This window comes from Coturnix japonica, chromosome 13 (assembly GCF_001577835.2).
Source record: "Coturnix japonica isolate 7356 chromosome 13, Coturnix japonica 2.1, whole genome shotgun sequence".
In the NCBI taxonomy this organism is placed as follows: domain Eukaryota; kingdom Metazoa; phylum Chordata; class Aves; order Galliformes; family Phasianidae; genus Coturnix; species Coturnix japonica.
The window spans coordinates 8,975,640-8,998,650 of NC_029528.1; the positions used below are offsets into that span (position 1 = coordinate 8,975,640).

At 39.5% G+C, this 23,011-nt stretch overlaps 2 protein-coding genes across 3 annotated transcripts; both read right to left on the bottom strand.

The window, feature by feature from the left end:
- Positions 1-829: 829 nt before the first annotated feature.
- On the bottom strand, positions 830-9,288 carry MAT2B (methionine adenosyltransferase 2B). Of its 2 annotated transcripts, none has more exons than XM_015875956.2 (7): positions 8,517-8,672; positions 5,907-6,101; positions 4,967-5,081; positions 4,531-4,683; positions 4,001-4,194; positions 2,971-3,084; positions 830-2,405 (listed from the first exon to the last, which is right to left on the bottom strand). In XM_015875956.2, exons 1-7 carry the CDS (start codon positions 8,577-8,579, stop codon positions 2,235-2,237), a joined length of 1,005 nt encoding a protein of 334 aa, XP_015731442.1. In that variant the 5' UTR covers positions 8,580-8,672; the 3' UTR covers positions 830-2,234. The 2 variants fall into 2 exon arrangements, with proteins under 2 accessions (XP_015731442.1, XP_032303250.1); XM_032447359.1 differs by lacking the exon at positions 8,517-8,672 and adding an exon at positions 9,244-9,288 and having other exon boundaries at positions 2,188-2,405.
- Positions 9,289-10,115: 827 nt separating this feature from the next.
- HMMR (hyaluronan mediated motility receptor) lies at positions 10,116-23,009 on the bottom strand. Its single transcript, XM_015875955.2, has 17 exons — positions 22,794-23,009; positions 22,125-22,201; positions 21,236-21,316; positions 20,306-20,494; positions 19,927-20,013; positions 18,951-19,051; positions 18,323-18,397; positions 17,296-17,474; positions 16,484-16,632; positions 15,985-16,199; positions 15,281-15,397; positions 14,531-14,689; positions 12,790-12,942; positions 12,586-12,685; positions 12,142-12,318; positions 11,737-11,899; positions 10,116-11,026 (listed from the first exon to the last, which is right to left on the bottom strand). Exons 1-17 carry the CDS (start codon positions 22,882-22,884, stop codon positions 11,013-11,015), a joined length of 2,127 nt encoding a protein of 708 aa, XP_015731441.1. The 5' UTR covers positions 22,885-23,009; the 3' UTR covers positions 10,116-11,012.
- Positions 23,010-23,011: the final 2 nt, after the last annotated feature.

Here is a 23,011-nt window from a genome sequence, read left to right on the forward strand (position 1 = left end):
TAAACTCCAAAATCTCATCAAAACCAGGGTATATTGTATCAGGCTATACTTTCCCGTCTTATTACGCAGTTTATCTATGCTCCCGTTACAACATAATCCCTAAGATGCTCAAGCATTTTTATATGTAAGAATGATGGACTGCAAAGTTAAAACGTTAAAGAAAGAAGGAAAGAAGGAAAGAAAGAGAAAGAGAGAAAGGAAAGAAAGAAGGAAAGGTAGATGAGTAGATGACAGGTATGGAAAAGGTAAGGTACTGGCATGGTTACATGCTAAGCCAATTGTAGCTTTACAGATGTGTGTTTTAGCTTAGAGGGGAGTACAGAGCAACTAGTTCTAAACCTCCCTAGCGGGGAGACTGGGTATCTCCTTTGCACAAGGTTGCAGTACTTAAGAGAACATTGCTTCTGCCTTCCTTCAGCTACGGTAATTTCACATGGTGCTGACAGCTGCATTGATCACTTGGCCAGATCCGCTTCCAGGCAGCAGACAGAGACTCACAAAAATACCAGTGTGACATTTTGTATCTTACCTTTCCTTTTCTTTGATGAGACAAATCATGAGCTTCTGACCATCTAGCTTCATTTGAAACCTTTATACAGTAAAACATGAGAAGAGCTAAAAGATTATTTTGAGCTGAAATTGTGTTTAAGAGGTTTTCATGTATGACCTCAAGAACCCCTAGCTGATAGAGTGCAATGCATATAAATATTCAAGCAGGCCTGACCTTCTAATGCCGTACTTTGAACAATCACTTGAAGTTGGCAGGAGTTTGAAGCATTTATGACTTCCAACAAACAAATATTGGGAGAAAATAAAGAATGGACAAATGTTTCTCATGCTGCAATATATATTTATTGTCACTTTGGAAACAGGTTACCAGGTGTATATCAGGACTTCAGACTGAAAACAAACCAGGATAATGAACTCTTAGCATACATATGGCAGTTGAAAATTAAAGAACTGAATGTAAAGCTGACCTTTGTATGATTTGAAGTTGGTCTGTTTTTGTCCCACCCTTTACCCCCCCCAGATATTTTTTTAAAGATGAACACCTTCACCCCTCATCCACTCTTCATTTCAATCTCAGAACAATAAATTATCATAAAAATGCAGCTTTTCTTAATTTTGCTTCTGTTCTGCTGGCAACCTCAGAGCATTTCCGTTGTTTAACAACTTCAGAAGGAAGCTAACTTTTACAAACCACATTCTTCCTCTACTTTTAAGTAGCTACTGAGTTCACTTTCAAGGACTAAATATAAGCAGATTCAAGGTTTGGTTATATTAGACTACTGTGGCTACATCACAGTGCAAACATTTAACATATGCACTTAGCTGTTCCAGAACAAGCTGCATCAGTGCAAGATGTGAGTCTGTGCAAAAGAAGCTGGAGTGCTATAAACTCTTGAAATACCTTTCCTCTCCTCTCACACGTACTTACTAGCGACATCTTCCTACAAATAATTTCACCAATCCCAAATACCACTCAGAAGAGAAAGATGAAGATATCAAAACAAAGAAGTCACCTCCAATACCCACCCCAAAATAAAGGTCAAAACTATTTTTCCTCACCCTATTCTAGCTTTAAGTGATCATTAAAACAAGTGCAGAGAATTTGCCATACAAATATGAAGCTGCAGGCATTAAATTACAGAACACTCTGAAAATATTCCAAGCATAAAAAGTACACTTGATAATTGCAAAAATAAAGTTTCACTTTTTTTAAAAAACATTTTGATTCAAGCTCAAGCAAAACAACATTTTACAATTCCCGTTTCAGTTCAGCTTCATAGTAACAACAACTTCAGAAATTAAAAACGACTAACCCAGATTTTTGGTGATAAAGTAACTGACCATGTCTTTCAAGGAAGTGAAATGGTATATACAGCGATGGCACAGGCCTGAAGCATCAACAGCATGTTTCAGCCAAAAAGAAGTCTACAAGTCATCTGAGTCATTCTTAGCATCAAAAGGTGCTGACTACTAAGAACCACAACCTGCTATAAACACTTAAGTTGGACTGGTACTAAAAGAAGGAAGGATCTGTGGTGTCATACAGACTCAGTGTTTGTCACTGAACTTTTTTAGGCTAACGATTTTACTAGTGCAAGACCACACATTTACCTGATTAAATGAAAACTTTTAAGTGTCACAATTTAAGAACACTCATACAAAACTATTTTTTTTTTCTTTTAAAAAAGTGCCACATACCATACTTTTACTAAAAAAGTTACAAACTAATGGAAGACAGTCTGTCTCCATCTCTTGTCAACAAGGAAAGGCCAAAGTGATTCTTTGATTCCAGCTCGAAATGGTGTTCTCTGACCTATCCCCAGCATCTCCAACTTGGAGCAGTCAAGTTGAGCGTTCCTTGGCCGAAGAGCGCCCACAACTGGACAATCAGTAATCTAACAAAAAAATTAATACAAAAAAGAACACACCATCAGACAAGTAGAAATGGCAAAACATTGAGTATTTATTCTCATATACATGTTAATTTAGAAGCTTTTTATTCAGTTAAGTTCCCCTGTATTGTGTTTTTGTGCTTTTTTATTTTTATAGTTAACTCCATTTCAGCATAGGAGACATCAGGCAGAGTGATGTGAAGTGTCTTGAGTTGTGACATTTCTCAAATAACTATTGCCACCTACACACTTCCTTGTTTTATTCCTATTTTTGTCATGACAGTAGTTACAAGGTAAAAAAGATGACCAAAAATGTTGACAGAGCCCTGTCTTCATTAGTATAATGGAAGAGAAATAGATTTAGTAAGATTTTCTCTCCATCTTCTAAGTCACGTTTCAGTTCCAGCTGCTACTAATTCACAACCCTTGGAATATACGTGCTAGGAATACACATACAGACTGCCCTGAAGAGGAAGTTTACTTGTGGATCCAGTGTGAGACCCAGACCTACTGTGTGAAAAGATAAAATGCTCTCATCTTTCTACAGGTTTAACAGTGTATCACTTACTGGTCTCAAGTGGCTGCTGGGAAGGTTGAATGCATCTGCAATGGCACACGCCATTTCATACTTAGTCATCTGCTCATTGCCAGACCAATGAAACGTTCCTTTTATGGAGGGGTCCTAAGAGAAAACAGGAAGCACAAGTGAAAATAAAGCAGCCAGCCTTCAGACTAATTCCCATGTAAAAACTACGCAGATTAAGCTTACAGAACAATCCCATCCAGACAAGCATGTTACAGCACCTCAGTGATGTTCTGGGAACAATTTGCCTCCAAAGAAACACCTGACCAGGGACTGACACTAAAAATTAGTGTTGTATTCATTAGACAAAACTTCACAAAAACGGCTTGCATTCTGCAGCATAAACACGAAGGAGCCAAATCAACCTATTAATAAGTTAAATGAGTGGGGAGAAAGAACTCAAGAAAAAACTCAGCTGTTCTATACTATTCACTTAAAAAAAAAAAGGCAGAAATCAGCACACACGTTCTGAATGCTCAACTAACCACATGCAAGTCCTAGTTCAGAGACCAACAGCATCATATCCACAATATGACACAATATGCTAGACCCATTCTTTATAAAAGCTTTACCTATGAGAAAAATCAAGTGTTTTTAGATGCGCTGCTAAATAAAAGCAATAAAGTACTTCGTCCCACCAGTTAAACTTTTGTCATCTCAATGTTCTTAAATACAATGATCAGCAGCAACTTTGAAATTACTTTCAACTGCTTTTTTCAGTCTAACATGGCAGTCTGTAGAAGGCACGTTACAAAAGGTTATGCATTTGTAGTTCCTGTCTTTGTACTAGAAGAAACATGACAATGTTTGGAAGGATCTTCCTGTCCCTTTGCCCACTTCTGTTTTAAACATCAGAACACTTGCACACTGTCATGTAAGGCAGACACTGCACTCTTACAGATAGCACTTTCCCACCGTTCCAGAAATATAAAGGATAATGCAGGTTAGAAGTAGTTTTCAGTTGTTCATTGAGAGCTTGATCTGATTTTACCCCAATTTTTCTCAAGATTCTTACCAGCATTCTTTTTTCTGCAAGTTGTCTGCAAACAACTGCTACATCCTTCACATTTGTAGGAAATCTTTGTTGCCAATGGTCCATGTTGGCAGATTTATTACTGAACTGCACTTTATCAAACATAACAGTCACAGCACTTTCCTCCAGTCTTTCCACCTCTCCATACAAAACAGGAATCCGAAGTACCGCAGCACCTAAAAGACACAGTATTATGAAGAGTATTAATGGGGCTACAAATAAGCTCTAATGTCATACCACAACCTGAAAGATGTTTTGGAAGTGTTAAGAAATCTGTTGGTGATAGTAAACAAGTACAAATAGGAAACAAAAAGCAATGAATGTGTTTGTACTCAGAATATGATTCTGAACATTACTTCCTTAAAGCATTTTTTATGAACACCAAACACTACTTTCTAAATCCGTTTTTCCACGGCTTTGCAACTTTATCCCTGACACAGGAATTTATTAAGCTAAAATACAACTATGCAAAATAGGAAATTTCTATTAAAAATGTGCAAGTGTATTCTTACCTTCGTTATTTTCCAGGACTGCCTTTTCACCCTCCAGTTTGGTTTTACCATATAAATTCAGGGGATTTGGTACATCAGTCTCTTTATAAGGAGGGCTCGTTCCATCAAATACATAGTCTGTACTGATGTAGATCAGAAATGCTCCAATACCAGCTGGAAGGCAAATGTTTATACGTAATCCATTTGTATTCATTTCTTGTTTGAAATCTCAGCAAACCCTTAAATTTCCAAAGGACTGTCTTCTAGACCCATTCATTCCTTCTGTCTTTTCACTGATCCCCTGATACAGACAAGTACATCACTCTCAATAGAACATGGATCAACTGCACTCTGGCAGCAGAAATAACATTCAAAACTTTGAGTAACTCATATTTTTGTTTTTGCCTACGTAAATATAGTATCTAAAGGCACCAAATCCATGAGACAGCCTCCTTACCTGCCTCTTTTGCTAAGTTCCCTGAAGCAGCCACGTTGAGTTGGGAAGCAGCATCTGGTTGGCTTTCCACAACGTCTGGACGCCTCTCAGCAGCACAATGCACTATAACATGAGGCTGGAAATTAAACAGTAATTTAGAACAATGAACATTATGAAGAAACTGCAGTTTGACCCTAACGCCCTCAGGATAAAAGGCATTTCACTAAGTTGTGAAAACAGTAAAAGAAGTAGCATTATTTTGAGAAGCAAGTTTTCCTTAGGTAGCAAAACAGAACCAAACTGCCTCAAGGTTTTGTATCCGAGCACCAAGGGAACCTGACTATAAGTTTTGCAATCTTGACCTGTAACTTCAATCTAACAGAAAGACTGAGGTTGTCTTTTATTTTTTTAAACAGCAAAATAATGCAAAATACAGAAAAATGCAATATCTCACTGGTAATGTTACAGAAAAAATTAAATTACTCAAATTACTTTTGTATAAGCTATTTTCCCATGCCTTATTTCACATATACAGACTGTTAATGGGATATTTAAAGACATATTCTAAACTGGCACCCTGAATAATGTTTTTCAAGTTTCACATAGTCCCCTTGCAAGTTAGAACAGGAAAACAGGATGCCGTTCATCCTGCATGCTAGACATGTGGTTACTGGTTACTTACTACACTGAAACTCAAGATTACCTTTTTCTTTATACCACAAGAGCTGGCGTACTGATATCTATATGTACCACCTGTGTTCTCTCTATGGTGATGATGACAAAGTTCAGAATTATTTGTACCTACAGAGCAAACCTGTATTCCAGTTAGATCAAAGACAATGATATAATATTTTAGAGCTCTACCAAACTTTTACTTCCACTGAAGCCACATGGCCAGTATCAGAACGGCACTGTCAACTAGCCATGTCAAGTACCTTATCTGTCTACTCCAGAAACTCACCTGAAAATCATGGATAATGTCATGAACTGCAACAGAGTTGAGAAGATTAACCTGCTCAAATTTAGGTTGAGCTCTTCTGTATCCACAGCCAACAGCATTCCAATTATTTTCATTGAACTCTTTAAACACAGCTCTACCAAGAAGTCCCGTAGCACCCGTGATCAGAACTCGTCTACTGGGAATATCAATATCTTCCTAGGAGAGGAGAACAGGAGAAGTTTTGTGTTCCATTGTTATTTATTGGCTTCTCATCTTAAAGTGTTAGCAAGGCTACAGGGAGCGTTACTGTATTAATGAGCTTTCACTGTGATGTGTTTTGAATAGAGTGCCTCACAGAAAACAAACACCTGGGAGCACTGATACTGTACAGAGTCAAGTAGTTAAACATATTCTTGAAGATGCTAAAGACAAAATTCAAATAAGAAAATCTTGTACTTTCACAATAGAGGGAGAAAAAACAACACAACCATCCAAAGAAGACAAATTCAAATGTGAGAATTTTAAGCTCATTCATAATCCACAGTAGGTGCCTCAACAGTGATCATGGCACTGGAAGACCAGAATTTTACAAGGGCATCTCTGAAAGTAATGTCTTCTATTTTATTATGTTGTTCCATGATCTCAGAGGTAGAAGCCAGTGGGATGGCCATAGAGGCTGAACCTTTCCAACAATATTCCATTACATTCTGTTGCCGTGTGACAGATGGCAGCAGAGGGACAGTCTGACACAACGATATCTGACATGGAAGTGTGTATGAAACAAAGGTGTGATACTGAACTCCTCCATGCAGAGAAAAATGGCACCTAGTGCCACTCTTCAGCACTTGCTGAACATTCACGGAGACTGGACAGTGGATGTGAGTGAAAATGCATAGCTAATAATGGTAAGTGTTGAAAAACAGTGCTTTGTAGCGGAGAATTTACTCTATCAAATAGCAGGCATTACTTCTGGAGTAACATATGTATTACTAAATAAAACTGTAATTCATTGTTTATGACCACACTGGCCTAATAACAAATAAACCGAAACTATCACCCTCTTGTCTTAGCTTATTAAAGGCAGGTGAAAGCGATTAGGTTACTTAATCTCTCCATCTGTACAACCAAGTAAGGATTTACTTCAGCCACAGCACATTCAGTACTCGGGATGACTACATAACTTGGTCCACATAGAGCTTGTTTCTCCCCAGCACTGCTCACTACTGTCAGGCTCTCAAGACTGCAAACACTGACTCACAGCTGTCTGTGCAACCTTTATTCCCTTTCATGCTTTCCTTCCACACATATTGTTGAGCAAAATCCTGCTAAGAACAAAAATGAAAGCACATGCTGCTATGCCAATAAAGAAAGCTTCAGGCATACAGGAACTATCAATCTTGGATTTCCCAACTGCACCATGCACAAGGACACTGCTTACTGAGTACACTATGCACTTCTGATACCCCATTCCCTTCTGAGCATCCTCATGGTTTCAGCACCACGACATGCTCACTATGGCTGATTGTAGCAATGATTTCTCTGCCCTTTGCCCTTTGCGTCTGAAGGTTTCTGTCCTGCCAGGTACAGAGGTGTGATGGGCACAGCTGAGCCCAAAGCAGCTGTGTGAGGCTCCCAGCACCATGCACCTATGTTCCTCAGCATTATGGGCAAAAAAGGGATTTATTCTTCTAAGTACTGGGTGAAAACGGGTAACTCTTATCTGGAAAACAGCCAACTACAACAAATTACGTTAAAAAATAAGTACTTCTATCTTTATGTTGATTCTGATCAGAGAACAGAAGTGTGTAGACTGCTCCTCAGGGCCATCCATGTGCCTCTGAGAAGCGGGAACAAGGAAATGGTGATTGCTTTCTCTGTCAGGGACTTTTCAGTCCCATGGGAGAGATGACTGCTGCTTCTGCAGACAGGGGGTATCTGCTCATCCACATCAAGGACCTGCTGCAGAAAGCAGAAGGCAAACGTGTTCTAAAAGCACAGCAGCTACCATAAAGTGACCAACATAAATGGGTAATTTCATGTGAGATGTGGAGAGACTGGCAAGTAACACCTACGAGCCATAACGTTACTTTGTGCACATCACCAAAACACAAGAGTATCATCTACAGAAGCAGCAGACACGCTTTGAGTTGAGAACCAGGACCAACCAAAGCTACACAAGGAACCACAACAAGACAACACAAGATCTAGGACGAGCTCAACAATTCCCACTGAAATACGGCCCTGCCGTAACAACGACAAGATGGGATCCACCGCCACATCGCCCCGCGCGGACTGAGCCCACATCGGGCCGGGGCAGGCGGTGGCAGCGCTGCCGGCGGCCTCAGTCGCGCAGCAGTACAACGCCCGCGGGAGCAGCGATACGCGGAGCTACAGCCAAGCGCTTCCGCGGGGACAGAGGTGGGCCTGCTAAGCGCCCAAGGGGCCGCGGACGTCGTTCGGCGCCGCGGAACTCAGCCGCTCGGGTAGCGGTGCGCCCGCCGGTACGAAACAGACCGACACTGCGACCCGGCCCCGCCGCACGCCCCGCACTGCCGAGCCTTCAGCAGCTCCTCGGCCCCCACCCGTCCGAACCCCGCGGCCCTTGGAAGGCGACGCGGTGTCCCCGCGCACCTCCACGAGCTCGCAGCGCCCGGGCACGAAGCGTATCTTGAGCTCCTTCTCGCGGCCCACCATGGCCGCCACACGCAGCCCCCCGGGGCCTCGGCCTCCTCCGCTGCGCCCCCGCTGCCGGCGGACGTGCGTGCCGAGGGACGCGCCCTCACAGGGCGGCGCCCGGCGCAGGGCAGCGCGGTACCGAGCGCTGATAGGCCGAGGGGCCTGAAAGGGGCTGAGGGCGGCGGGTAGGAGGCCGTTAACGGAGGCGGGGTGGGGGCGAAGGTTTCTTTCTTCCCTTGCAGGAACCTCCTAATAGATAATAATCCGTGATAGTCAGTATAAAGTTTTGTTATAACATCCGTAATTCGGAACCCCGGAGCAGCACTACCCCCTGCCCAGAGCCCCACAGAACTGCTTGTAGCCAGGATCCGTACCTGTAAGAACGTTCCTGAGTCGCTTTGTCTCGTACTCACACAGTCGGTACTGGATCTTTCGTCACTTTTATGTTTTTAAGTATAGATTATTATATCTAAACTAGTTGAAGCAGTAAAATCATTAATATCAACTCAGTTAAAGCCCACATAATGGTGTATTAAGCATAACACAGCAATAGGTCACTAAAGCACTGTTTTGTGCTGTAATTAAAGAAACGAGTGCTAGTTCTCTTTCCCTCATTCTCCTCCCTTAATTTCCAATACTGACGTGCAACAGCAATTCTTCCTCCCCTCACCCAGCACCTTACCTGCCCTGCTTCCACCAGCACTCGAGGCATTATTACTTCAGGAGTAATTACCAGATAAAGAAGTGATTGCACCTTTCCCTGCTCTGGTCTGCAGCGAGCACACAGTGAAAACACAGAGTGAAAGGAGCAATAGCTATGTTGATCTTCCAAACCAGGATGCTAATCCAAGGCCTATCACGTGTGGTTCTGAATGCTATTGAGCTTTGTTTTATTCGCACTCATGCCCCTTAAGCTGCTCAGTAGGAACTTGGTAACAGCAGCACGAGCAAGTGCAGCCACTGCACAATTCAAAGCTCTCCCTGCCCTGCCCTTTTTCATTGAAGCAAGGATAGAAAAAACCTCCAAGACAGTCAGCTTCCTCTTTTACCACTTGCACATTTGCTCTGGACTTATTCACATTTTCAAGTTAAAACTGCACTGCTTTAAGAAGGAAAACCCAATCACTTCTGAGAGTTGCTCCCTTGTTTTTGCCTGCGTAAAACATGCTCCTGGTAGTTTAATAAGTGTTTGAAATAGGCTTAAGCAAAGCTGCCTCTTTGGGCAGAAAGCTTTAACCACTGAGGTAACAGGAAAGAGGTAGACAAAAAGGTGCTCCTGCACTACTTGCAGTACTTCACTGCACTTGCTATGCTTTTACCCTTTGACAAACTTAAAGTAACATGACATAGAACCTGGATACTTTATAAGTGACCTGAATTCAGCACCATCGTTTCTTTGCTTGAGCTTCGTAGAGCCTTTCAATCACTTGCTTTAATCTCTTGAAATTAGAAACGAGTTTACATTAGTGTAAACACTTCTTTTTGTCAGGGTTTTTCCATCAGCTTTTTCATTTGATTTTGGTTTTCATCTCTTCACAAAGGACAAAGACAAAGCATCATTAAAAATATTTATTCTAAAATATCCTTGATTTTTGATGCATTTCAACAGATTACTTCCACCTTGCCAAAAACTCATCTCTGTACAATCAGCAGGTAGTAGGCATCCTCTCAGTCAAACCAAGTTCTGTTGGTATTCTCTTTCATATAACAGGAGTTCAGATAGACAGTTAAAATGACCACAACAATTTAAGTCTTATGAGCACATCTGTAGAACAAACTTCCCTTTAGACACTTACCTTGGCCACATGATACAAACATTTAGGTGGACAAGGCAGTTGTTTTGAGTTTGACCTGGAAATCCTTTTCTGGAGAGTCACATTATCCAGCCCCATGAATGAAGTTAGCATGTCTTAAATATGGATCCCATTAAAAATATCCATGCCAACTACACAGTGTTGTTTTAACAATTGATCTATAATACATAAAGCCATTAAGGAAAAAGGATTTTCGGACATCATTTCTGCCATTGGCATCAAAGCAACTATTACCAGCAAAAATCAATTTAACATAAATTGCAGAAATTAGATAGTTACAAAACAACATATTCACAAAGGCACCTTGTGTTTGTCACCCTTTATCCCTAACAATTATCCACCTTTTCCAAACATAAGCTGACCTGCTGAAAACCAGCTAAGTAACTTCAGAAAACAAAGCAAGTCAAACAATGGCAGTTACAGTGATACTACCAGGAGTTTGCAATATATCAGTTATGCCATCTGCAAATAAGAGTATGACCAAATAGTTTTTCTGAAAATGGATTGTTTGTTAGTGTGATTACTTGATAGCATCTAATACAGATGGCACACAAGTTCACCTTGAGAAGTCTGTTGAAATCCTCCGCAGTATGTGAGCGTATTGGTGAGAAGTCTCTCAACAGTGAGAAGACTAAACTTAGTTTCTATTACCTGCAAAGGAAAAACATCAATGAGTTTATGTTTTGCACTATTGCTCCCTCCACACTGAGCAGGTATTTGTCAGGTGGTGCAGAGGGAGGCACTAGATTCCACCTAGCAGGCAGGACCACAGTTTCAGACCTTCACTTCAGAGTACGTTCCAGTGTCTAGTTGAAAGTCATTTGCCACTTCTCTCCTAGTCTGCTTCCCTTTTTGCACCCCTTTGCTCTTGCTATTTTTCACCTACAGGCCTTTTGCTTTTACCTGTACACCTAACAGCAGTATATGGTCTTGCAAGGTAGCAGCTAAAAAAGAAGGGCTCAGGCATCTGGCCGAGTACCTTTTACACCTGCTGCTCTTCTAAGAGGTAGTGCTTGCTACAAAAGGTAAGCTGCACAAGGAATGTTAGCAGGTGACAGACAGTAAAATAATTAAGTTCACATCTTCCAATACCACATCAACCACTTCTCCACATCAAACAAGTTCTGTTGTCTGATTTGAAATATATCTTGGGTTAAAGCAATACAAGCTAGGAGGTGCAGTGGCAAAAAGCCCACTGGAAAAACAACACTACACAGCTGTATTTCACAGCAGATACTAGAGGCTACAAGAGATGCCACCTCCTTCATTTCCCAGTGAGGTACACTAAACAAGACTATCATATCTTTTTTGGATATGTTTAAGATACACAAGGACCGAGTTACATGAATATCCATGCTTACCTTCTTTAAAAGGAGTTTTTGGAGGAACATTTTCCTTGCTATTATGCTGGAATGCTTTAGAAGGATCAAAACGCCTAATGCCCTGAATTTTATGTAGCTGCTCCTGCAGATCTCTGTTTGTTTGTTTCTCTTTTGCAAGAAGTGCACGCAGTTTTGTTATGTCCTGAAGAAAACAAGACTCAGAAGTTAGATTAAGTATAGTAAGATACTTCTACATATAGTGTTTCCAACACAGATTCCCTTGCTGCTTCAGAGACTGATGGCTTATTCTAACCTAGCAGGGAAAGTAACAACTATGAAAAACAGAGTTAGAATTAACCTGCAAGTCTTTGGAAGATGTAGCAGGAAAAAAAGCAATCAAACAAGCAGATCAGTTCTCCATTTTTAACATCTTAATTGACAAACCTGCTGCAGGTGGGTATTATCTTCCTTCAACTTCATAACATGCTTGATTTTTTGTTTCTGGTTTTGGTGGCCAAGTAGCTTAGCATATGCTTCACTTAGTTTATTCAGTTCTTCTTGGGCTGCACCTTGCTCATTCAAGAGAGCATTTTTCTCTGCTTCAAATGCATCTAGTTGTTGCTGAAATATATAGCACATTTAACAAAAATAAAGTTTTGAGTGTTTTTATTTTCCCCACTGCACCCTTCCTCCCAGACTGAGATCTGAAGTACAAACATCGGTCTGGGAAGGGAAACAACTGTTTCAAGAGATATAGTAACTTAGGAAATCACTGCAGGATGCCTTTCAAATGAAGAAATAGTAGCATATTTACTTCTAGAGACCAGAACTTGACTCAACCACAGAAACATTAACAAGATATCAAGGAGAATTTACTGCCTTACACACCTGAAAAGGCTTAGTTTTGTTATGCAGTTCTTCATATAGATTACGCCAGGTCTTTATCTCTTCTTTTAAGCTAGAGATCACATCATCATGTATAGTTTTCCTAAGATGCAAGAAGTAGAGATTCATCATTTCTACTATTAGCTCTCAGCATGTTTTCACACTGTGGTGTGCTGCAATACCCAAGTTTAGCTTCAGAGAAGTCACCTTGACTTTTCCACTTCAGACTTTTGTTTCAGATCTTCTGTTAGCTCTTCCAGTTTTTCCTGTAGCTTTGTCACTTGTATGAGGCAAGACTCTTTTGTTCTCTCTGCTTCTGCTTCTTTTAGTGCAAGCTTTGTCTGGGCTTCTAAAATCATCCTGAGGAAAACATAAGCCATCCTTAATGAACCCTAATTATTTATGCTTAGCTTTATTTCATATATTAAGTTACTCTAACTGGGAAAATAAAATTAACCACATTTAGAATTTCAGTTATTCCAGTAACAGCTTAAGATCTGTATTATCAGTACTGTAAGATAGAAACATAGTACAGAAAACACTCAAGTTCAAGATCTACAACGTAACTTCTACAAGAAAACTATCTTTTGAAAGCATGGCAACATTATGTTTTTTTATGACTGTTAAATATTAGTAACTCTTAAGGAAAGATTCCTGGCTAATTAGACTTTTAATGCACAGGTTGATTCAAGTAGCGTAGATGACTCCCAAGGTCTTCCAAGCTCTCAAATATACTGCTTTCCATCTCTTACCTCAGCTGTTGCACCATCTAGTTAGATACTAAGAATCTTTTTCCTAACCATCTACCATAACCAAATCAAATAGAAAATAACTCTTCAGACAACAAGCCAAAAAACCCACAACTCTAACAGAAAGTGGAGGAAATACCGAGCAGCTGGGGAAATAAGAAAGGACAACACCTTCAACAGAAGAAGTGTTTTGGAATCTGTCAGAGCATGCTATGACCGTGTTCAGGATTACCTTAATATCCTGGCTATGAGTAAACAAGACAGCAGAAGCATTAAAGAAACAACGATCATGAGGAAAGTGATTTAGTTGTGGAGATCAGAAACTGCCCAAATCAGTTCAGCCAGAAAGGAATTTTAATGCAGTTAATAGTTGATCCACTGAATGGCTGGAAAGACTAGAGCATAGTTGTTTACTGAAATCCAGCCTCAGCTTTGGAAGCTAGCTAGGAGCTGCATTATGAGAAGAGGAAAAGGCAGGCTAGCACATATGGCATGATCCATCATGTGCAAGCAACTACCACAGTTGCCCAATACTAATTTCCATTTGTATACAGGTACCTTTTGAGACCCAACTGTCTCATAACCTCCAGTCAGCAGCTGCCCACAACGGGAGACTTATGGTCTGCTACAGTGAGCTGGAAGGACATCATTGAACCACTAAGCTGCAATTAGCTGGTGAGAGAAGCACATCCACAACAACTGGCCTAGGACAACTGCTGGTTTTGCTACTTAGAGCTGCACACGAAACAAAGGCTTTTCTTTCCTTCACTGCAGTGTGGTAATTTGTTAAACAGCATCTGCTTGTAAGCAGAATTTGAGATGACGGATATTCAGAAAGCAGTGGCACAGTCACATCCAAATTAAATACTTGTCTGCTCCACAGAGCTTATTTATTCAACAGTCACTGTAAGTGATATTTCTAAGAGCAATATTCCAACAAAATCAGTTAAACTTGTACCTATGTTCCACATTAAGGAAAGCCACCTAGCAATTAACTGAATCAACTGGTCTTCTAATTAACTGAATCTTAACTCATTTTGTCTATCAGAATTTTCAAACTCCTGAATTGGGAAAAAGAAATAAAAGATTATGCCAAGTACTCACTTTATTTGATAAGACAGCGTTAATTTCTAGCACAGAAGGCAGGCAAGTCTCTGCTAGTATTCTTTAGCTAAAGGAAAAGTTTGTCAGCCCAGTACCTTGCACATTCTTCCTTTGTCTTGTTTTTAGCGTGTTCTGCTTCCTGAAGCAGCTGTAGATTATCTTCATGTATTTTTTTCAGGTCAGCAACTTGTTCCTGCAGAGAAGTGTTCTCCATTGTAAGACTGTGTATTTCTTCAGCTATTGTCGTCTTGTAGCTGGTAGGACAAAGCAAGAGAAGTATTGCTACTTTAGACAACATATAGATTAAGTATAAATCCATAAAGCCTTAAGCAGCAATACTGTGGCCGGCTCACTTATGCTTTGGTAGAAAACATCAAAAGACTGACTAAATTGGAAGGATTCATCAACACTTGTGATGATGTCTTGCATTCTTACCAATATATTTACCTGAATATTTTGAGAAGAAAGGTTTGCAAGAACTGTAGGAAAAAAAGAATCTTGTTTAGTCTGAAAACTTGCACTGAATCAGGAAGGCTTTCTGCAAGTTATTTCAGAGTGCAGATACTCTTCACCAGTTACAGCTATCACTGAGAATGAGGAGCACTCAAGTGCTTGGTTACACTTTGGTAGAAACATCCACAACTTCCTGATTTGTGAGCATGTCATTACAATTGACTAGTACTCAAAATAAATTGCTTATTACCAAATACTCCACCACAAAAAACACTGCTCAAATACTAGCTCTCAATATACAAAGTCAAGAACAAAGGCAGCATAAATCATTGTAATGCTAATGGAAAAAAATAAAATAAAGACTGCCCAAGTCTTTAGTGGAACTGAAATACCTTTCAAATTCAGCAACATTCTCTCCCAGTTTACGCAGTGTGTTGTTCAGCTCTTCTTGGATTTGCAGAACTGTATTGCTGTGCATTTCTTTGATTTGCTCCAACTCAGCATTCTTCCTGAAAGAAGCATTCAACATTGCACGTGGGTCAAAAGCACATCTGAACACATTACCAAATGCTGTTAGCAGTTAGAGTAAGCCTACAGGAGAAGCAGTATATTACTCCTGACATATCAGTATCCTCTGTCACAATTTCTCATGAATTCAAGCACAACCTTCAGATTTAGCAGCTTTAACTAAAACACTTCTCCACTCTCCAGCTTCCAGGATACTCGTGGAATAGATATGATGTATAGAAAGCTTACTAGCAGACATTAACATGAATAACAATTCACTTGAAAAATCTTTCCAAGCAATTGCCCTTTCTAGGGCATAAATGCCTAATGCAACACAGATGGAGCTACCATTTAACAGTAGCTTCACATTACTAAAGTACCCGCACTTTAAGCATGATTTAAATAACGGTAACTTAAAATTACGCAAATCACTCAGATTGGTTCTACCTTCTGTAATTAATCTAAAGCAGCAAGAAAAGTTTATATGTATTTCAGATCTCTTTAAAACCTCAGTGCTCAAAAGCATTGTATACATTACTGATTCAACTTTTCTCATTCTGTAGCTTTCAACTCAGTTTGTTTTACAAACCCTTTTAGCTTCACATCCATCTGTGCAAGTTCAAGGGCTTTAGATTTGGTTTCTTCTTCCAACAGCTTCACCAGTTTCTCAGCTTTCTTCTCTTTGGCATGGAGTTTGTCCAGCTCCTTCATTGCACTCTTGAGCTCCTCCTCCAGGAGACATCTCTCACTCATTACCTCATCTTGAAGATTTAGTAACTTCTGGTGCATAGATGCAGACAACTCCTGCAGAGTATAACAAAACTTAAAACTACTAGTAGTTACTTAAGAATTAAAAGCTGCTTGGCAATTTTGAAACTTTAAAGCACAGAAGTAAGGGAAAAATGGGCAAACTAGAACTGTCGTACACTAGCTGTGAACAGCACAGTTTCTGCTAACCAGCACCCACTTGTACATTCTGTGGATTATACCATTAGACATAAAGCAACTTCATGTGTAACCACAAAAAACAATTTAGTCTCACTCCTCTGGATAAGTGTATTTCAGACTACATTAGAATCTATATTTACCCTCTCTTGCTGCAGCTGAGAGATGAACTCCTCTTGTTTCTGAAGCAGTTTTTGGTGTTCTTGCTCCTCTACAAGTGCTTTATTTTTCAGCTCTTCTATTTCAGCATTCATACTCAAGATTTTTCCTCTGCTCTCAGATGATTCTCTCTCTGCATAGAGTTAGCAAGAATGCAATAGGTAATGCCTTCTCTGCCTTCAAAGAAGCACAACATCTACTCTAAAACTAAAATAGCATAACTAAGTAAAGTTAGTTAAGCATGGAAAATACCCACCTCATATATTACCCCCTTTGGAATTCATCAAAACCAACTGAAAGAATCCCACTTCTAATTAGGCATGAATGGTAGCAAACATCAGCTCAAACAATTAGCTTTTATCAAATAAAGTAGCACAGACAGGAAAAACCTACTAAATGGTTCCCTCAGAGTTGTGAGGAGTAGAGTGGAGTTAGGGGAGCAGAAGCAAAGAAGGATTCCTGGACATACTCCCAGTACCTCTGTGAACTTGGGTATAAACCACTAACAGTGAAATAAAGGTGTATAGTACTGATTCTTAATCAAAAAGAACAAGCATTCACCTTTTTGATTGAAGAGTAGCATTGAAACAGTTCGTATTTTTACACTATTTACTTCAGTATGTGGAAATATAAACATAGACTCAGTTGTTTCCATACAGATACAAACAGGCTGGTCTGTTTTCAGCTGAAGCTGAGATATGATTTGGAATCCACACTACCATTTTAGACAAACATTTGTTATAGGATGCATATGTGATCCCAGCTACATGAACAGCATTCAACAAGTAGCAATTACCTTTCTCTTGTTCAAGCAACTCACACTTTTCATTAAGTGCTCTAATCAGTGTGTTTGATTCTTCCTCTTTTGTTTGGAGTGCATCCCTCAGGATCTTGATGTCCTGGTCTTTCTTGATCAACATCTCCTCCATCTGAGCAACGCCTAGCTTGTATTTCTCTACAGCTTCTGCAGCACCACTACAGAACAACATTTATTGGTTACCATAACTTCATTTTTAAGATTTCACTTTGGCACAAATGAGAGATGCTTGGAATACTGAATACTGTTTGTTTTTAGCAGGAAAGCTTCCTTTCCTTACTTAGACTTTTTTTTTTTTTTTGCAGCATTAACACAAGTTACTTAAAATTAAACAATAATAAAATACCAATTTTGATATTAAGTTCAATTAGAAATAAAATTACTCACAATACTTCATTTACAGATCATCTCTACACCTGCTTTTTTTAGAAAGATGAGTTTGACAGAAAAGCACACACACAAATAAACCAGACTTCACAATAAGTAGAAACTTTAGGCAAGTTCATGAGGAACCTCTTACTGAGTAAACTGGCAGAAATGGGACGCTGGTGGAGAAGGAAGGTTCAGATCGAAGGGAACTAAATTGGAATGCTTTTGTGTTTTCACAATTTTCTGAGCTAGGTACACATCATTGAGGAGCTGGTTAGTGCTTCCACCTGTTACATAGCACTAAGCTGGTAGTGTTCACAGCCAAATCAATATTCTTAAGTGCCAGAAACAAAGATTAAACATCACAGCTATAAAATATAAAATAAAAAACAGAAAATTCCAGTAGCTCAGAGGAAGAAAAAACAAAAGCTGAGTTTTGTATACAAATAACTTTCTAAATGTGGATACACCTTAACTCCTTCCCATCTGTCTGGAAGGATAACCACTTTTTCCCTCCCACACTCTTATTACTGTAGAATTGTTCCCAAAATTCTGCTTCACTGAGGAAAAAAAAAAAAAAAAAAAAAGCTTAGTTTTACTGCCTTTTAACACAGTCCAATTCCAGAACAGTTTTTACCTGAGCTCTGTGATATAATCCAGGAGTCTTTCAGTGTCACACTTATCTTCCACTTTCTCTCTCTCCGTAGCAGACCTAAAAAAAAAACCCAAGACATTTGCACTATAAATAGAAATATTCAAGTACATCAGAGTTATTTGTAGTATCTATAACATCATAGGTTATTTGTTTACAGGTAAGCAACTAGTAATCTGTCACTGGATCACTACTTAATACTAATGCATTCTTCCCATTATCAAGTGTGGCTGACACTTCCATTTGCACTAACAACACTGTACCACATTTTAGCACAATTGAGTATGTTAGACAGGCTGCATTGGTTAGACAAATTATCGTTGCCTTTCGTGAATTGCATTACCTACAATATTAGATTACAGTTAAAATACACAAAACTAAATATAAAAAATGTACTAATTCAAGCAATTGGATATTAAAAGGGAGCAAAAGTCCTTTTCATATAGGGAAAATTTTCCCACAGCAAACATCCAAACATCTCACCATAAATTTTATCTCAGGCCACTGTTAATTTCTGTTTCCTCCCAGTAGAAAGATGGCCTTAATTTTTCTCCAAGCTACAAACAGCTCAGATATTCATGTTACTACATCCATTCCTTTTCTTACTACTTACAGTTTTTCTTGTAACTGTGCTACTTTTCCTTTTGAATGCTCCAGATTCCTCTGTACTTCCTGCAGCTTCATTTCCATGTTCTCCTGCTTCGCAAGTGCAGTCTGGAAAAAGGTCAGTGTTACCACCAAAACTAGTATGACAGAAGTTAATTTTCTTTGAGTCATATTAATTTTTAATTAACTCAACCAGAAATTAATTACAGTACTAGCCCCTATGCTAAATGTGACTCCTTTATTCAAATTACCCATCTGCAGATATAACAACTGTTCATTACAACTACAGGCATACACTACCCAGAAAACCCACACACAGCTGTAGCAATTGGACAGATCAATATGAGAGGAAACGTATTACAACCTTTCTTTCTCTGTTGTAACAGAGCTTTGATGACAGAAAGACCAGCATGACAGAAAGGTGCTATAAATGAAGGAAAGACTGCTCACTCACATCAGAAGATTCCAAGTTCGCAGGGGAAAGCTTTGCCAAGGAGGGATCTCCAGAAAGAGACCCTTCCCCAGCAGCAGTCAGCCCTTCAATGAGGCCTAAGAGAAGTGCAGCCAGGCTGCAGCCCTTCAGGTCACACAGCTGTGTTGCCTTCACCTGTGCTCCCAGGGCTGACCCAGTCCTCTCCCTACGTACTCAATCAGCAGTTCAGGCCATGACTTGAAAGCTCCCATTCAATGGCTAAGAGTCAATTTGAGGCCACTGCTTTTTGACTACATCAAATGTAGTCAACAAATATATCTATGTAGTCAACAAAATGTATCTAACAAATATTTCTACAGTTTGTTATTCAGAGGAACTTCACATATCAAAAGCGAAATAAGGATCATTCATTATTATCTTTCCTAATTCCATTGAATGAAAAGCAGTTTTTGAGTTGAGGAAAGAAAAAAAAAAAAAAGAAAAAACTGCTGCAAGCTCTTTGTTGACCGTTCCTAGGCAGATCAATCCTGTACAGTACAAAGCAGCTTACCTTCTCCTTAGCATCCCTCTTGGTTCTGAGCTTCATTAACTCCATACATAGACTGCTCATTTTCTTCTGCACACTGTCTTCAGATAGCTTATTAGAGATTAATAAGACAGTAAGCATAAACACCTTCATGTGAAACACTCTGTGTTTTAAAACAGTATTTTCCTCCCACCCACAACACTGATCTCTCTGGGTCCCAGTAACTCACATTAGGAAGCCCAGATCTGTCCTTACCTTAACACACAATGTCCCAAACAAAACACACTCCAAACATGAGGCAATGAAGGAGTGCAGAAAATGTGTCAATGGGGAAGTTTATTCATGTCCAGGGAATTCAGTAACAGCCAAGTCAAAGTAAATAAGCATCTATTTGTCTTCTTACCTTAGATTTTAATAGTTCATTGGTTCGTGTTAATTCCAGAAGCTGTTTTTTCAGGCAAGCAACATTTGCCAGAAGAGATGTTTTCTCCTGAACTGCAGCACTCAGCTTAGCTTCCATCTTAACAAAGTCTTCATCCAGGGCCTGAAGTTTTTTATCCTGCTCTCCACGTTCTCTCACTAATACACGAATCTAAAACACAACAAATAGTCTCTCCTATTTTATGATATTATTATTCTTAAAATCCTTACGTTATGACTGCTGTTTTCCTGACATGGCTGAATATCTGAATTGTACTGGCTTATATTCAGAACATTTATCTTCAATCTGTCACTCACAGACAGGATATAATACCAAATTGTCCTTATCTTTTTTTAAAATATGCCATACAGCTGCAGTTCTGCTCTCAGTTGTCTGTGTGCTATTGGACCAGCAACCTGTAATTTGAGTTAGAGTAGTCTTATCTCTGACTTGCAAGAAAACACATCCTTGGCTAGAAAATACAAAGACAACGTGATAACTGAGACAAATGGAGTAGATATGAGTACATAGACGTGTATTGAAAGGAAAAGCTAGCTGCCTCTTAAACTTCAAAATCATAGCAGTTTTTGAGGGGAAAAACAGCACGATTTTTATAGCTGTTAAATAACAAACCCTTTTCAGAGATAGAAAATATAGGAGTAGATTGCTTTATTTTCTATTAAAAAAAAAGGTTTAGCTTCACAGCTGCTCAGGATTAGCAGGAATTAATACAATTCCATTCCATTAACAAGCCCAATGTTTTCTACAAACCATAACATCTGATAATCTCAGCTCTGCATAGAGCATTTGTGCACTGTTGCGTAAAAGAAGCTAATTCTGCCAGCTTCTCTTTTTAGCTCTGGAAAGTGGCCAACATAAAGTGAATGCAGTTCTCCGATAATGTATTCATACCTCCTTCTCCAGTGTCTTCTGCTTCTTTTTCTCTCTCATAAGGATAAGATCTTTTCTAGGCTTCACATTCCCACTAACCGGCTGTTGAAAACAAACTTATTAGAAATATTTTAACTGATTTCTAACTGCATATGTTCAACTGTTGCTAAACTAATAAGTATTGATAACACAATGAAAGATATGGTCACAAAAAAATAAATAAATCAGCTTTACTGTTGTCCTTTCTTGAATGGAGAGCTCCTAGCCATTGTGATGGGAAGGAGGCTGGAGAAGCGTGAGACCTGCACATCTCTTCAGCTACATAACAACACATTAACCTCTTAAATGCAGCTGGACTCACAAAACTTCTTCCTATTTCACAAGTACTAATAAACTGAATTACTAAGTCAAAGTTATTATTCAACTCATTAACATAGTCATCTTCAAATCTACAGCCTTAGAGATTGCACTGAAAACCTGTAAATACAGTATAATTCCCTCTTCATTTATTTCACCACTAGGTGCATGCTCTGGTCTAGCCATCATATGAAAGCAGCAGAAACAAGATCTTAAGAGAAGCAGCTGTGTTGCAGTTCTCTGATGAGCAAGTATGAGACTACGATAAACACAACACCAAAGCAAACCAAAAAACCCAGTACAAACTAATGAAAATATTGTGTAGCCAGTCTACAAAGCCAACAAGCCACTCTTTAGGCTCAGGTAATCATCGTGTCATCACAAGAATCCAGTTATTTTTCCCTCCTCTACTACTAAGGAATCCAGGCACAATAACATGCTCTGCATTTTACGGAAGTAAGTTAACAGCAATTGTATCAAATCTACGTGAATTTACTAAACACAGAGAGATTTACCTAAAATAAACAGTGCTGCAAACACAAGAAAACCTTACCAGTGATCCAAGAGATGCAAGTCTCCTTCCAGTTCCAGAGGCAGTTGTATTCTTCTCATCATCCAAACCTGTCTCACCTGCAGGAGGATACAGAACAACAAAGAAAAAAACGTGTGCATGCATACAGTTAGTAAAAGTCCACCAAAATAGATGAAGATAATTAATTTCCTATACAAAAGACAGAACGCTCTGCAATTATTAGACTGCCCAGCTCACAACCTAAAGCTAACTGCTTTCTTACTGCAAACAAGCAGTCAATATTAGTCAGGTGGGCACACAACAAAGACCAGAAATTGACTAGCAGACAGCAGCACATCTTGAGGAAAGAGCTTCTACCAAGCTTATACCTCCACCTGGGTTCACACTGATAGGTTTCAACCATAAGACTCCTTATAACTTAAAAAAGCCTTGAAAATATCGCTAAAGGCAAATCTAAAGATCTTAAATTGTGCATCTTAAAGCATGGGCTGTACTGCTCAGTAGGGGTCATGTATGAAAAGCTTCCTGGAAAAAAGACAGGAACAGCCCTGTTTCTACAGTGGGAAGGTACGCAATGAGCTGCAGAAAGAAACCAACAAAGCTTAAAACAAAAGAACAAAGAAGCAGCACATAAACACCCACAAGTGTAGTTTACAAAAGCATTGCAGCACAACTTGTAGATATACTCACTCTTATGTTTCCTAACGTGCTGATGCGGCTCAGAGGACGAAGAACCCCGCAGGGCAGCTGAAGACTTGGTGTCACAGGAGCCTCGCAGCATGTCAAGTGCTATGAACGAGATGCACAGAACGGGAGAGAAGCGGAAAGAACAGCAACAAGTTTCGGTTTTTCTGAGCTGAAATCAGTCAGACGCTGCTCACGGCGCGACCCGCCGCTCCCCACATTCA